Raw genomic sequence first — 14,842 nt, forward strand, 5'->3', positions numbered from 1 at the left:
GTGACTGCCAGGAAGGGAAGAGTCAGAACTGAGGCCTGAAGCTGGGCCAAGTTGGGCCTTCAAAATTATCTGGGACCCAGAAACATTTGTTAAGTGAAATGAATGAAAGGTCTTTGCACAAACTGCCAGAGCCATCCCAACTCCCGCCAAACCAAATGTGCAAGAGATTTGGGGGCAATTCTATACATAGCCTGCCAGGCTGTCAGGACAGTTAGAGACTAGGACATGAGCTAATTAAACCCAAGGGCCCAGGGAACCAGAATAGGGTGGAAACCAAAGCTCACCTGCGCTCCCCACACACGGGGCCCAAGAGGGCATTCAAAATGTGAACTTTAATAACAAACAGCAGTCAAGGTAGGGGTTCCCCAGGAACAAGAATAACGGAGCTGGTGCTGGAGGCCTCAAGGGTCCCCACTTCCTCTCCTCCAAGGCCTGGAGGCAGGGAGGCAGCGGACCTCTGTAGAGGAGGGGCAGCACCGGGCTCCATGTAATTCCATATATTTGGGGCCCTAAGACCCCAGATGCAGCAGCATGTGGAGCAGGGTGGTACCCTGCCTCACCCAGAAGGTCCTGGCAGGGTGTGCAGCCCGGGCCAGGCAGGCAAGCAGGCCAAGGGCTGTGGGGTCAGATGCGGAAGCTTTCCTCTCGGCCATCGATGTGACGGAGCCGCAAGTAGACATCTGTGCCAATGCCCTGCAGAGACTGCAGCCGAAGGGAACCACCGAGGTACTCTGCATAGGCCCGTGAGGTTGGCAGCCCAAAGCCGAAGCTAGAATGGATGGGGGACAGGAGAGAGGCTTCAGAGGCTTGAGTCTCCCGGGGACCCCCACCCTCCCATTGTGGCCAGGTGGGGCCTCACCCGTGCATGGGCCCTGACTGGCCACCACTGTGCATGTCCAGGTGGCCAAAAAGGGGGCTGATCCGGGGGTCCTGGGTGCTGGCCTCAGCTGTAGTGAAGTGGTAGTCCATAACCCGATCCAGGTCTTTGTGAGCGATTCCCCCGCCCCGGTCTGAAATCCTGGCAGGATGTTGATAACATGGGCTTGGCTCAGCTTTGGTGGGGGCTCACTACCTCCCAAGCAAATAGTGCTAAGTCAGCCTTCCTGCCCCCTCCACCCAAAGATGGAATGTAGTCCACCTGGACCCTCGGGCATTATTTTTCATAAGTGATATCCTTCCATCCTCACTTCTGCTGAGCCACTGGTTGCTTGTACCTTCTCACAGGATTTTACATTTATTCTCAAGCCAGCATCATGGACTGGTTACTCCTGACTCCTCAGTCCAGGCCTTTCAGTTGCTGACAAGCACAGAGCCCTGGAAACCAGCTGACCCCAGATCCATTCATATCCAGCTCATGGCATTCTCAGAAACAAAGAGTATCTTGTCTCACGGCGGGGCAGGTATGGCTCAAGGTCATAGAGCAAGTCAGAAACAGTGCCTGGAACCCCCATATATCCTGGCTCAACTCCCACTCAGGACAAACCTGATGACGAGATCGATATCATTGTTGGCGATGGTAATGACCACATCTGGGACATTGTAGGGAGTATCTAGGTGACTCTCCATCGTAGCTCTATGCAGGGAAGAAAGATCAGTAGGTAGTGGTACCCCAGCTTCACCCCTGTTCCTGTCTTGCCCCCTTCCAACATATCCAGCCAGCCCACCTCATGGCATTCTTGAGGAGCTCAGGCAGGATGTAGTCCAGTGGCATAGGGATGAAGGGGAAACGGGCAGCCACATGTCCATTGATGCGGACGCGGGGGGCATTGCCATACTTGTGCTCACACAGGCGTCTGTAGGTAGGAGCAAGGGTTCAAACCTAGACCAGTGATTCTCAGATGGAGGAATTTCTGCCCCCACCACCCCTAGAGAAATTTTGCAATTTCTAGAGACATTTTTGCTTGCCACAGCTAGGAGTTGTATTAAGTAAAAGCCAGGCACCCTTCTAAAGATCCTAACAAGCATGAGACACCTCCTAAGAATTATCTGACCCAAAATGTTAATTGTGCCACATTTGAGAAAGCCTGCCCTAGACCATGCCCTAGGCAAGGGCTCAGACCCAAGCCTTCTGGGCTGGAAGATATCCACCCCCTTAGCTGTTCTAGCCTCACCTGGCAAAGTCCACCCACTTTTCAATAATCTTCTTTGGCGACAGGCGAGTGCAGATGATGCCAACAAAGTCGGGCTGGCAGGAGAAAGAAGTCAAGACTAAGCAGCACCTTGACCCACACCTTGGCCACCAAATGCCTGCAATCTTTGGACCTCTGAAGCAGCCCCAAACCTCTCCCCAGGCCCTTGGCCCAGTCCCCAGCCCAAGGGGGCCCCTGGCTCAGTCCCCTCTGCCCCACCTGATAGGTCTCAGATCCCAGCACCCCACCTTGTCCTCATGCAGCGCCAGATGATGTGTGGCCAACATACGGATCCCAAGCCTTGAAGTCAGTGTCTTGTCCAAGAAGTAGCGGACAAGCTTCTCATCCTGTAAAGAGTGGAGTCTCAGAACTCTGTACCTTTCCCAGGCCCCCCAGTAGGCTTGGGTGCCCACTGTGCTGCCCCTAACCTCTATGTGCTTCCGGCTCTCACGAAGGCCCTCAGCCAAGAGGGTCACCACATCCTTGTGGTCGTCCAGCAGCTGTCGCACCAGCTGGCAGTACCGGGCCTCGTCCGCCTGGTCCTTGATCTATAGGCCACAGAGTCATAAGCATGGATGTTCCAGCCCTGACCTCTCAGCCCCTCACCTTACCCCGGCCCAGCCCTCACCGGAGGGAAGTCTGTCAGCTTCTGGAAGGCACGGATGTACAACTCGTGCTGCAAGGAAGAGGTGTGGGAATTCACAGGGATGTTGTGGGCACTGGGTAGAGAGCAGCCACCCATGCTTACCCATGGGGATTGCCATCCACCCCAATTCACTTGGTTTAAACCCCCATCATGGCCTTTTAAGCCTCCATGAATATTCAACTTTGGCCTCTGAAGGCTTGGATCTGAGTCTTCTATGGCCCTGAAACCTTTTGGCAGACAAGTCTCTGCCACTCTAGTCCCATCTCCCAATATGCCCCTTGGGCAGTGGGCACAATGATCTAAAGTCCCCTCTAGAGAAACCCATGCCCCCTGAGACCACCTTACCACGTGTAATATGGTGGGGTTGCAGCCAATGATAAAAGGAAGGCTACGAAAACCTTTGATGCGGTGAGCGATCCTCACTGGCAACTCTTGCTGCAAATACCGGGCACTTTTCTAGAAAAGAAGAGGGAAGTCAGGGCCAGGACATGAGTGGCTGGGCCAGAGCTCCAGGGACCAAGAGGGAAATAGGGTGCAGAAATCTTACCAGGAGGTGGCTGCCGTCCTGAGAGCGGCCTGAATAGAGCATCATGGTTGGAGTGAGGCGGACTGAGGGCTGGAGGGGGCAGATGGGCTTTGAGCACTGGATCTGCAACACCCCACCCCCACCACATTAGCTCCACCCCTTCCCTGGACACCCGTTCCAGCTCCGGACCCGGCCTCTTGCCAGCTGCGCACCTTCTCCGCTGCCACATCGATGGCCGACTGATTGTAAAAGGAGGTGACAGTCTTGGAGCGCTCCCGTGCCATCTCCACGTGGTGCGTATCGGTGGCTGATGTGGAGCGGGCCCGGAGCGACAGTGCAGGCCCCAGTAAGGGCCGGAGTGGAGGTCCGCTCCGGGGACCACTCCCCAGCACGGACGCCAATATCATCGTTCTGCTCTGCTCCTTTGTTTCTTTGTCGGACTAGGCGGCTGCTAGGGGCAGAGGACCAGATACAAGGACACGACCCCGAAACGGGGCAGGGGGTGTGTGTGGATCCGCAGGGTCTCTTCTCTGACTTCAGGGGCGACAGCAGGTCAAGGATGCTGACAAGCTCAGTCCCCAGGGAACAGTTCCCATCTGTCAGGGAAAGGGAAGGGGTAGTTGTAAAGATCCTAATCCAGACAACTGGCACCATCTCTCCACGTGGGCACTGGTATCATCAGACCGGGGCAATCTCTGCCCACCCATTCAACCACCTCCCAAACACATACAGGCCGAGCCTGTAAACCTTGTTTTCCGAGGCAATTCTTCAACTTGAGGCTCTATCTGGTGTTTGGAGGGTTGGAGACCCTCAGACTCGTCCAGCCCGAAAACAACGCCCCGCTCCCTATGGTCCTGGGGACCCCCGTTCAGGGGGCGGGGTTGACCCCTACTGAGCGTCTTCAGACTGAGCGTCTTCAGACCTGGACCCCTCGAGTGTGGTCTGCGTATGTGTGGCACACAGTATGGTCCCCCCAACTGCCCCAAAGTAGCGGCCTGGGAGTCGCCGTCTGGGTTTCCCCTCCGCAGGGTCACTTGGTTCGGCCCGTATCCCCCCTATATGGTAGATGCCATCCCGGTCCACGCGCACTCCACAGCCCAGCTCAATGGCGGAGGCTACGAGCGCGCGCCGCCAAGCCCCTGCAGGCAGGGTTGGCGCGGGTTGCTCCACTTACCGCGGTGCCAGGGCCAGGGCCAGGGCCAGGGCCAGGGCCGAGGTCCGAGAGAAACGGCCCAACAGTCCACCGGCCGGGCTAGCCGAGCCGCCTGCGCCCTCTGCCGCTGTGACGTCGCGTGGGCTTTGGGGGCCCGGTGCCTCCTGGGAGTTGTAGTTTGGAGCCAGCCCATACCGGCTACACCCGTGCTCCTGGACCCCCAAATAAATTCCACGGCTCCCTCCACAGGTCTCTCGGAGTTATTTGTGGTCGCCTTGGGTCTCTCTTTCCTGCTTTATAAAATGGGGTTTCTGGGAGTGAAATGGGAGAGGGCGGGAAGATCCTTAGATGCAAAACACACAGACCAAATTCTACCTGGGTTCTTTCCCTGCTGTCCCAACCTTCTCCTTCCATCTCTTGACTCATTTATGGAAAATCAAACTGCTGGTTCAAACCCCAGCCCAGCACTTACTAGCTGGGACAACTTACTTGAACTGCTCAATGGTCTAGTTTCCATGTTGGTATAACGAGGATGTATCAACCTTGGGGTTGTCGTGTGGATATGTGAGTTTATATGTGTAAATTGCCTAGAACAGTGCCAGGTGTGGGATTAGCACTATGTGGTAGGTATGTTACTATTATTCATTCATACCTGCCACACTGATTGGGTAACTTTTCTGTGCCAGAAGAGGGGCTTGGGTATTGAATCAAATAAGTAGACCCTTCCTTGCCCCAAAGAGAAAGACAGTTTCAGTGTCATTAATCCTGATTAGGGCTGCACAGGATGGAAGCGTTAAATAGGGTCTGGGACACTGGTACAGGTGCAACATGAATAGGACTCAGGAGCCTAAGCTGGAGTGGGAAGGGTATGGCAGGACAGAGAATAGCCTGGACAATCTGTGGATATACCTGCAGCCATGTGGAGGCTAGGAAGGAGAAGGGTCCAAGGGGGTGACCAGAACAAGATCATGAAGGGCAAGGAGTCTGCATTTGTCCTGAGGTACTAAGAAGTCACTGAGGGTTTTAATTCAATCTCCTCATTAGACAGAACCCTCTGGCAGTAGTGATTGGGAGAGTGGGAGTCGGTGAAACCAAATGCAGAAAGACAGTGAAAAAATAATTACTTTTTTCAAGCAGGAGATGATTGGGGAGAGACTTTTCAGCATGTGTGTGTTTGTGTGTACTTGGATTTGTACTGATTGGATTTTTCTTTACCGTGGTTATGTATTTTCTAAATATTTTTTAAAAATTAATATTTATTTTTGAGAGAGAGTGGGAGAGGGGCAGAGAGCAAGACAGAGGATCTGAAGCAGGCTCTGTGCTGACAACAGAAAGCTCAATGCGGGGTTGGAACTCATGAACCGTGAGATCATGACCTGAGCCAAAGTCGGATGCTCAATCGACTGAGCCACCCAGGAGCCCCTTTTTTAAATTTTTAAATTAATATGGGTTAAGTGAAGCAGGCAACATCTTTGGAGCCCAAAGTCTGTCTTTAAACTTCGGCAGAGGTGGGACCCTTCACTGTGGCTGACCTGCCTGAGGAATTGGGGAAAGGTGGGCATAACCATGAGGATAAGGTTCCCTGAGTCTGTGGATTTCCTCTGTCCCCCCTCATCCCCACACCATTCCCATCCTTTCTTTCCCAGCATCGTGGCAATATCCTGGAGTGGGGCCAGAAGGCCACTCAGCTCTGGAGGCAGGCACGGCTTGGGCTGGTGGAAGAAGGAAGAAGGAAGGGTGGTTCGGTCGGGGGTGGGGTAGAGTGGAGGGTTGGGGGGCGGGGTGGGGAACAGCACGCGCAGAGAAGCAGAGGACTCAGAGTGCTTGCAGTGTGCTAGAACTCGGCGCTCAACGCGGCCGCGGCGTGCACCGGAGCACAGATGCCGGTGGCGTCTGGGCAGGGCTTCACCCCTTTTAACCCTGAGCGCTAGACCAGCCCTTGGCCTTAACTCGTTGCTGCCACCCGGCGGCGGAAACTGGAAATACACTCTAGAGTTTCATAATACAGAGCTCACCGTTGCCCAGGCACTCTTCTATGAGCCTTATGTGTATTAATTTCATCTTCGTAACAGCCCTCTGAGGTAGGTACTATTGTTATTCTCATTTTACAGAAATATTAAAATACATGTTCCCCTCTTTCCTCTCTGTCCTTTCCTCCCACATGCACTGGCTGCAGCCACTCTGGCCTCCCTGTTGCTCCCTAAACTTACCAGTAACATTCCACCTCAGAACCTCTCACTGGCTTTCTCTCTACCTGGAACACCCTTCTCCTATATATCCACATAGCTTACTCCCTCACCTTCTTCAAGCTTCTGCCCAAATGTTAACTGAATGAAGCCCACCCTGACCATCCTGTTCAAAACTGCAGTCACCTCCATTCCCCTCACTCTGCTCTACCTTTTATTTGTAGCACTTATCACTAACAACATACTATATATTTTATGTATGGATGATATTAACTTCTCACTTTTTTCCTCCTCTTCTACAATGTAAGACCAGAGCATGACTATTTGTCTGGTTTCCTAATTTATCCCAAGCTCCTAACACAATCCCCTGGCACATAACATGTGCTCAATAAACATTTGTTAAATAAATGAAGGAGATTTGGGGCTTTATCTTCTGACCTATTGAAATGGGACACTACTTAAAGGCAGAAAGTGACAGAACTACATCATCTTTTTTTTTTTTTTTTAAATAAACTCCAGGCCAAATGCTGGGCTTGAACTCACAACCCTGAGATCAAGAGTCACATGTTCTACCACAACTGAGCCAGCCAGGTGCCCTACCTCATTATTTTTTAAATGGATCAGTTTGATTTGCAGTGTGGAGAATCAATCTGTGGATGCTGGACAAGTATTCCTGGGAGACAAGTGAGGAGACTACTGTATTTATCTAGGTGGGAGGTGATGGCAGCTTGGACCAGGGTAGTGGTCTGCATAGATTACAGGGATTGAGAAAGTAGTCCAAGAGGAGTGGCTTAGGTGGATGGAGGGGCCATATTTAAAATGGGAAACTCCAGAGAAGGAACAGGTTTGGGGAAATGTAAGGGGTTCACTTTTGGGTGCATTGCATTGCATCTCATTGGCCTATGAGGCATCCAAATGGTGGTGACATCTAAGAGGTGTTTCTCTGGGGTTTGGAGCCCAGGAGACAGATCTGGTCAGAGGTTGGAAGTTGTGACCTGCAGGAAGTAAGAGAAGACAGGGGACAAAATAATGTTGCCCCGTGTAGCAGTTTGTATTTCTGAAAATGGCCCGCCCCACGTGAACTTCTTAGAATACGACTTTGACACTTCTCAGATCAAGAGATGGAGTTCTGGGGTGCCTGGGTGACTCAGTCAGTTGAGCGTCCGACTCTTGATTCTGGTTCAGGTAGTGATCCCAGGGTTGTGGGATCAAGCCCCGTGTTGGGCTCTGTGCTGAGCGTGGAGCCTGCTTGGGATTCTCTCTCTCTCTCTCTCTCTCTCTCTCTCTCTCTCTCTCTCTCTGAGATAGATAGAGTCTCTCTCTCTCTCTCTCTCTCTCTCTCTTTTTTGAGAGAGAGAGAGAGAGTTCCATGTTCCTCCCTTTGGAACTGAGGAGGCTTCTGTATAGTGAAAGGGATACTATGTGACTTTAAATGCACCTGGGTGGCTCAGTCGGTTAAGCTTCCAACTTCAGCTCAGGTCATGATCTCGCGGTCCGTGAGTTCCAGCCCCATGTCAGGCTCTGTGCTGACAGCTCAGAGCCTGAGCCTACTTCACATTCTGTGTCTCCCTCTCTTTTCCCCTCCCCGACTCATGCTCTGTCTGTCTCTGAAAAATGAATAAACCTTAAAAAAGTTTTAAATAAAAGCTAAATCATAAAAAATGATGCAGCTTCCACTTGGCTCCCTGGAGCACTTGTACTAGAATCCTGAGCTCCCATGTAAGCAGTCTGACTGCCCTATATTAATCAACTATCACTGTGTAACAAATTATTACCACAACATAGCAGCTCAAAGTAACAAACATTTATTTTGTCACACAGTTTCTTTGGGGCAGGAACCTGGAAGCAGCTAAGCTGCATGGTTCTGGCTCATGGTCTCTCATGAAGTTGCAATCAATATGTTGGTTGAAAGTACAGCCATCTGAAGGCTTGACTGGTGCTGGAGAATCCAATTTCAGGGTGGCTGTCTCACATGCTTGGCAAGTTAATGCTGGTTGTTGGCAAAAGGCTTTAGTTCTTTACTAGGTGGACTGTTTCCTTGGGCTGCTTAAGTGTCCTCATAACATGCCAACTGGCTTCACCCAGAGCCAGTGATCTAAGAGGAAGCAAGGTGGAAGCTGCCATATCTTTATGACTTAGCTGTGAAAGTGACACACTATAATTTCTGTATTATCCTACAGGCTCAGGTCAACCCTGCCTAGCATGGGAAGAGACTATACAATGGTGTGAATACTAGAAAATGGAAATCATTCAGAGCAATTTTGAAAGCTGACTATTGTAGCCTGGGGGCTGCTATGCTGGGAGGAAGCCCAAACTAGTCCTTATAGAGAGACTACATGGATCTTGAGACTACAAAGAGAGAGAGAGAGAGAGAGAGAGAGAGAGAGAGAGAGAGTCTGGGTGACTCAGTCAGTTAAGCATCTGACTTCAGCTCAGATCATGATCTCATGGTTTGTGGGTTTGAGCCCCGCATTGGGCTCTGTGTGGACAGCTCAGAGCCTGGAGCCTGCCCTCCCCCACTCCCATTCTGTCTGTCTTTCTTTCTCTCTCTCAAAAATAAATAAACATCAAAAAAATTTTTAAAAAGAGAGAAAGAACTGTTAGGTTCTCCCTCAGCTACTTCAATCTCTCATTGTTCCAGCATTAACCATCACCTGACTGCAAATATGGGAGCCAGACTCCTCAGCCAAAATTCTCTTTCCAAATTCCTAACCTATAAAACATGTAAGAGGAAATAAAATGACTGTTATCATTTGAAGCCATTCTTTTTTGTGTGGTGATTTGTTGAACAGCAGTGTGTCCTCAATGATTCCCACCTTCTGGTACTCATACCACTCAGCAGTCTCTTCCCACACTGAACAGGGCCGACCTGACCCCACAGGATAATAGAAAGAGAGGCCTAAGTCCTAGCCCTCTGTGTTGGTTTCCTATCACCGCTGTAACAAATTACCACAAATTTAGTGGCTTAAAACAACATGAATTTCTTGTCTTATAGTCCTGCAGTTCAGAAGTCCAACATGGGTCTCACTGGGCTAAAATTAAGATGTCAGCAGTTCCTTTCTGGACACTCTAGGCAGCATCCATTTCTTTGCCTCTTCCTGCTTTGCCACTCATACTCCTTACTTCATGACCTCCTTCCTCCATCTTCAAAGCCAGCAACATTGCATCTCTCTGTGCCTTTCTGCCATAGTCCCACCACCCTCTGACACCCTTCTTCACTTTTTTATGTTAAATGTTTATTTTCAAGGGAGGGGAGGGGCAGAGAGAGAAGGGGACACAGAATTTGAAGCAGGCTCCAGGCTCTTCACTGTCAGCACAGAGCCCGACATGGGGCTCGAACCCATGAACTGTGAGATCATGACCTGAGCCTCAGTCCGATGCTCAACAGACTGAGCCAGCCAGGTGCCCCTGCCCTTTTTCACTTTTATAAAAAAAGTTTATTTTGTTTGCAATCTCTACACTCAAGGTGGGGCTCAAACTCACAACCCTGAGATCAAGAGTCTCGTGCTTTTCTGACTGAGCCAGTCATATGCCCCCCACCCAGCCCATTTTCACTTTAAGGACCCCTGTGATTATATTGGACCCATAGGATAATATTTTAAAACCAGATTAGGGGCGCCTGGAAGGCTCAGTCAGTTCAGCATCTGACTCTTGATTTCAGCTCAGGTCATGATCTCACGGTTCGTGAGATCGAACCCCACATTGGGCTCTAAGCTGAAAGCATGGAGGCTGCTTGGAGTTCTCTCTGTCTCCTTCTCTTTGCCCCTCGTCTGCTCACTTTCTGTCTCTATCTCTCAAAATAAATAAACTTTTTAAAAAGTTTATTAAAACCAGCAGATTAATAACCCTAATTCCATCTGCAACCTTAATTCCTGTTTGCCATGGAATCTGACATATCCACCGGTCCCAGGGATTTGAACATGGGCATCTTTGGGAGCTGTTATTCTACCACCATGCTGCCTAGAAGAAGAAGAGTGCCTCTGAGAAGGAGCTGCCACAGAGAGAGGAGAGCCATCGGGAAAGTGAAATATCACAGAATCCAGAGAAAGTTCCTGGGAAGGAGTGCTCAACTGTGACTAATACTGTTGAGAGGTCAAGAATGATAAGAACTCAAAAATATCTATTGGAGGGGCACCTGGCTGGCTCAGTAGGAAGAGCATGTGACTCTTGATCTCGCAGTGCAAGTTCGAGCCCCCAACTTTGGGTGCAGAGATTACTAGAAAATATATCCATATATAGATATATACAGATATATCCATTGGATTTAACATCCTGGTGACATCAGCCATCAGTTGTCAAGGGAGTGTTTGGGAGCAGGAGCTAGTTTATGTTGTGCTGGGCTGCAAGGAAGAAGTGAGGAAGTACAGACTGGAAGTGTAAAATCTTCCCAAAAACTTGATTGTGAAGGGAGATTTGTCACTGTTTCTAAAATGGGGAAAGAGAACCGAGTTTCAATGCAGATGAAAAGGAAGAAGAGGTATAGGAGAAATGGGTCATCAATAGATGCCATTATTGCTATGGAAAGAGCACAGCTAGCCTAACGAACAAAGGCTTGTGAAAGAGGGACTGTTGGGTTGATCCAGACTCAGGTTTTCCCACAATAAAACAGAGGTTAGGATAATGTCAAGGGTGTGGCGGTGGTGATGGCGCTGGGAATTTGAAGAAGAGAGAGACTGGTCGGCAGGAGGGGCTGATGAGGCAGGAGGGAATGGTTGAGCAAGCACTGAGGATTGGAGATTATAATGCTAATAGTATCTGAAATAATAATTTCAGGGAAAATGCTGGTTCTTGATCGGACCGCAGTATTCGCTGGATTCCCTGATCCGCTGGTCTCTAGGTCCCGGATGTTCCAGTGCTTCGAACAGAGTCTGGCATAGCCTAAGCGCTATACTGTTAGCCACATTAATATAATTTTTTTTTTTTTTAAACTCGGAGACTCCATTTCCCTTGAGGCGCTGCGGCCGCTCGGACTACTACTCCCATCATGCCTGACAGGCCTTGTGCTCTGTAATTACCCCTAATCCCTAATCTAGTTTTTCAGTCCCAGCATTCCTCCCTGTTTTCCTACTTTGCCAGCACGCCCATCAAGTACTAGGAACAACCAGTGGATCAGGGAGTGCGAGACCAGGCAGGCCAATCGCCCAGTCAGAGGGGCGGGAGAGGGCGTGGCCACATCCTGCCCCGCCCCTGCTCCGTGGCTTGTTCCCTCCGGGCTGGCGCCTCGGGAGGTACCGTAAATCATGGGCGCTACCTGGAAGAACCCTGGATGGGTGCGGCTCGCGCTCTGCCTCGCGGGGTTAGTGCTCTCGCTCTACGCACTGCACGTGAAGGCGGCGCGCGCCCGGGACCAGGATTACCGCGCGCTCTGCGACGTGGGCACCGCCATCAGCTGTTCGCGCGTCTTTTCCTCCAGGTGCGAGCGGGAGTGGGAGGCTTGGGGGACTGGGCTGCTTGTCCTAGTGGCCACGTTGCCAAAAGATTCTGGAGCCTGGGATCGGGATCCCTGGGAGCGGACGCATGGGAGCGGGGCTGCTCGAGGGGGCGTTGCCTGGCGAAACTTTGTGTCTGAGTTAGGAGTGTGGGGCCTGGGGCCTGGGGCTGGGGCTACAGATAGTGCCGGGCGCTGGGGTTATTATAGGGAGTAGCACGTAGATCCTAATGCCAAGGAATAACGGTAACCGGGCAGGAGGAGGAATGGGATAGTGTATAGGGACTGATAATGGTCTTGAGGTCTTGGGGATGGCCGTAACAGGATAAGGTGGTTAGGTCTGGCTACGTTTGAGGGCCTGGCTATGCTCGAGGAGGGGAGTGTGTAGCCAGGGAGCTGGAGATTTAGAGGTCCAGGGCAGTAAGATTCTGCAGTGGATTCCCAGTCTCCGGTAACACTATAAAGCCAAGTCAACCCTTCTACCTACCTTGTCATCTTAAGAACTACTGAAGGTCTAGGATGAAAAGAGGGGTGTATGGTGGAACCATGGCCATGCCTGACCTGGCCTGGGGATAGGATAGGATAGGGGCAGTGACATGGAATCCTGAGCTAGCCTGGAGGCCTTTGAACCTTGGACTCAGGAGGGCATTGGGCGGGGGTGGGGGAGGGAAAGTACAGCCTGGGTGGCTTTTTGGAAATCACCCCTCCAGGACGCACTGTGTTGGCACTCCTAACCTGAGCCCTCCCCTCCACCAGGTGGGGCCGGGGGTTTGGACTGGTGGAACATGTGCTTGGCCCGGACAGCATCCTCAATCAATCCAATAGCATATTCGGTTGCATCTTCTACACATTACAGCTGTTGTTAGGTGAGTGGCCCCGCCCATTCCCTGCAGGCCCCACCTCCTTTTCCTAACCGGCCCCTTCCCCCTTGGCCAGTCCATTCCCATTCCTTATAATCATGGTGACCCAGACACTTGACAGCAAGCTACTCATCACTGAACACCCTGTGGGCAGGAACTAACAAGTGTTTCACTTGGTTTACTTACTATCAGAGCCAAAAGCGCCCTTAAAGACTTCCTAGGACCCCAGTTTTATGGAAAAGACTCAGAAGTTACTCTCTGGGAGGAATCCAAGGGCTGCTTCTCTTTCATTTCATGTAGAGCTCAGCAGGAAAATTCACTATTTGAGTTCCATGGATCAATGAACAGATAGGAGAACCAAGGCCTTGGTGAGGATCATCAGAGCCTCTCGGTTTGGAGATTCTTCCCCAGCAGCCCCTGATATCTGGGTGGTACCATGAAGTCAAGGCAGTATTCTAGAGGTGGCCAGTCCCTGAAGCCCATGCCTGAGCCTTGTCTGCCTTGCAGGTTGCCTCCGGGCCCGCTGGGCATCTATCCTGCTGGTGCTGAGTTCCCTGGTGTCTCTTGCCGGTTCTGTCTACCTGGCCTGGATCCTATTCTTCGTACTCTATGATTTGTGCATCGTTTGCATCACCACCTATGCCATCAATGTGGGCCTGGTGGTACTCAGCTTCCGGAAGGTCCAGGAACCCCAGGGCAAGGTCAAGGGGCACTGAGCCTTCACCCAAGCCAGGCTGACCTCATGCTCTGCTTTGGCATGTGAGCCTTGCCCAAGGGGGCCCTGTCTGTGTCCTTATAAAAGTCTGCAACCTGACCCCACCATACTCCCACACAGGACAATGGACCAAATGTGCCACACTCTTTCCTCAACCCTAGTGCCTCTGTCTCTCTCCCCAAGGACTGGTTTCCAAAGCTCCTGCCATTGCCCAAGGAGGGAAGGTTCTGAGCAATAAAATTTCTTAAATAAATTAGCTAAGTCTGAGCCATCTGTCTACGAGGAACCCTAGTGTTGAGCCTCCCCCAGTCTTGCCTCCTCTGGAGTGGAAAGATGAGTCAGAGGGAGAGTGGAGGGCCTGCCTGAGAAGGGTGGTTAGTCCCTTCTCCAGCGTGTGGAGTCAGCAAGACCTGGGGCGCCATCGGCCCCTACCCCCAGGAAGCAAGCTGGTGGCTTATCCTTGCTGCCCAACGAGAGCCAAACTTTCTTTCCTGGGAAAGCCAAGCACACACTTGCAAGGGCAAAGTTCTGTCCATGCTTGCTGGGAAGTTCTTCTTGGTCTGACCTTAACCTCGCCAGCTGCCTTATCTACCACCCCCAAGCCAGTCCTGGCAGCCCTGGAGGACCAGGGACATGTTTCGAATATTTTTTATTTTTCATGATATATACTAAGCATTTACATGCCAAGCACTGCTTAAGAATATGACATGTGTTAACTCATAATCTTTATATATCCAGCTGTATGAGGTAGGTACTCTTATCCCTATCTTGATGAGGAAACTGAGGTAGAGAGAGTAAGTAGTTTGCCTAAGATTACACAGCTAGTGCTGGGGAGGGGGTTAGGGAGCCCTCAGGATTTGACTCCACCAGGGCCATCTGGCTCCAGTGTCTATGCTCTTTTTTTTTTTTAATTAAAAAGAAAAAAAATTTTTAATGTGTATTTAATTTTTGAAGGAGAAGGAGACAGAGAATGAGCTGGGGAGGGGCAGAGAGAGAGGGAGACACAGAATCTGAAGCAGGCTCCAGGCTCTGAGCTGTCAGCACAGAGCCCAACGTGGGGCTCAAAATCACAAACTGAGATCATGACCTGAGTCGAAGTTGGACGCTTAACCAACGGATCCACCCAGGCACCCCTCTTTTTTTTTTTTTAATGTTTTTAACTGTTTTATGTATTTTTGAGAGAGAGAGAGAGAGAGAGA

The 14,842-nt window shown here is 51.0% G+C and overlaps 2 protein-coding genes across 4 annotated transcripts; one reads left to right on the forward strand and one right to left on the reverse strand.

Moving 5' to 3' along the window:
* Positions 1 to 313: 313 nt before the first annotated feature.
* On the reverse strand, positions 314 to 4,586 carry BCKDK (branched chain keto acid dehydrogenase kinase). 2 transcript variants are annotated; one of them, XM_019436312.2, is made up of 12 exons: positions 4,476 to 4,586; positions 3,514 to 3,897; positions 3,323 to 3,391; positions 3,121 to 3,231; positions 2,758 to 2,805; positions 2,558 to 2,677; positions 2,378 to 2,476; positions 2,112 to 2,185; positions 1,665 to 1,793; positions 1,484 to 1,573; positions 860 to 1,018; positions 314 to 769 (listed from the first exon to the last, which is right to left on the reverse strand). In XM_019436312.2, exons 2-12 carry the CDS (start codon positions 3,706 to 3,708, stop codon positions 625 to 627), a joined length of 1,239 nt encoding a protein of 412 aa, XP_019291857.1. In that variant the 5' UTR covers positions 3,709 to 3,897; positions 4,476 to 4,586; the 3' UTR covers positions 314 to 624. The 2 variants fall into 2 exon arrangements, with proteins under 2 accessions (XP_019291857.1, XP_019291858.1); XM_019436313.2 differs by lacking the exon at positions 860 to 1,018.
* A 7,148-nt stretch (positions 4,587 to 11,734) lies between these two features.
* VKORC1 (vitamin K epoxide reductase complex subunit 1) lies at positions 11,735 to 13,899 on the forward strand. Of its 2 annotated transcripts, XM_019436365.1 has the most exons (3): positions 11,809 to 12,053; positions 12,825 to 12,934; positions 13,436 to 13,899. In XM_019436365.1, the coding sequence occupies exons 1-3, from the start codon at positions 11,881 to 11,883 to the stop codon at positions 13,642 to 13,644; spliced, it is 492 nt and encodes a 163-aa protein (XP_019291910.1). In that variant the 5' UTR covers positions 11,809 to 11,880; the 3' UTR covers positions 13,645 to 13,899. The 2 variants fall into 2 exon arrangements, with proteins under 2 accessions (XP_019291911.1, XP_019291910.1); XM_019436366.2 differs by lacking the exon at positions 12,825 to 12,934 and having other exon boundaries at positions 11,735 to 12,053; positions 13,436 to 13,541.
* Positions 13,900 to 14,842: the final 943 nt, after the last annotated feature.

The sequence above is a fragment of the Panthera pardus genome, unplaced genomic scaffold (genome assembly GCF_024362965.1).
Source record: "Panthera pardus isolate Hobbes unplaced genomic scaffold, ASM2436296v1 HiC_scaffold_5, whole genome shotgun sequence".
Taxonomy (NCBI): domain Eukaryota; kingdom Metazoa; phylum Chordata; class Mammalia; order Carnivora; family Felidae; genus Panthera; species Panthera pardus.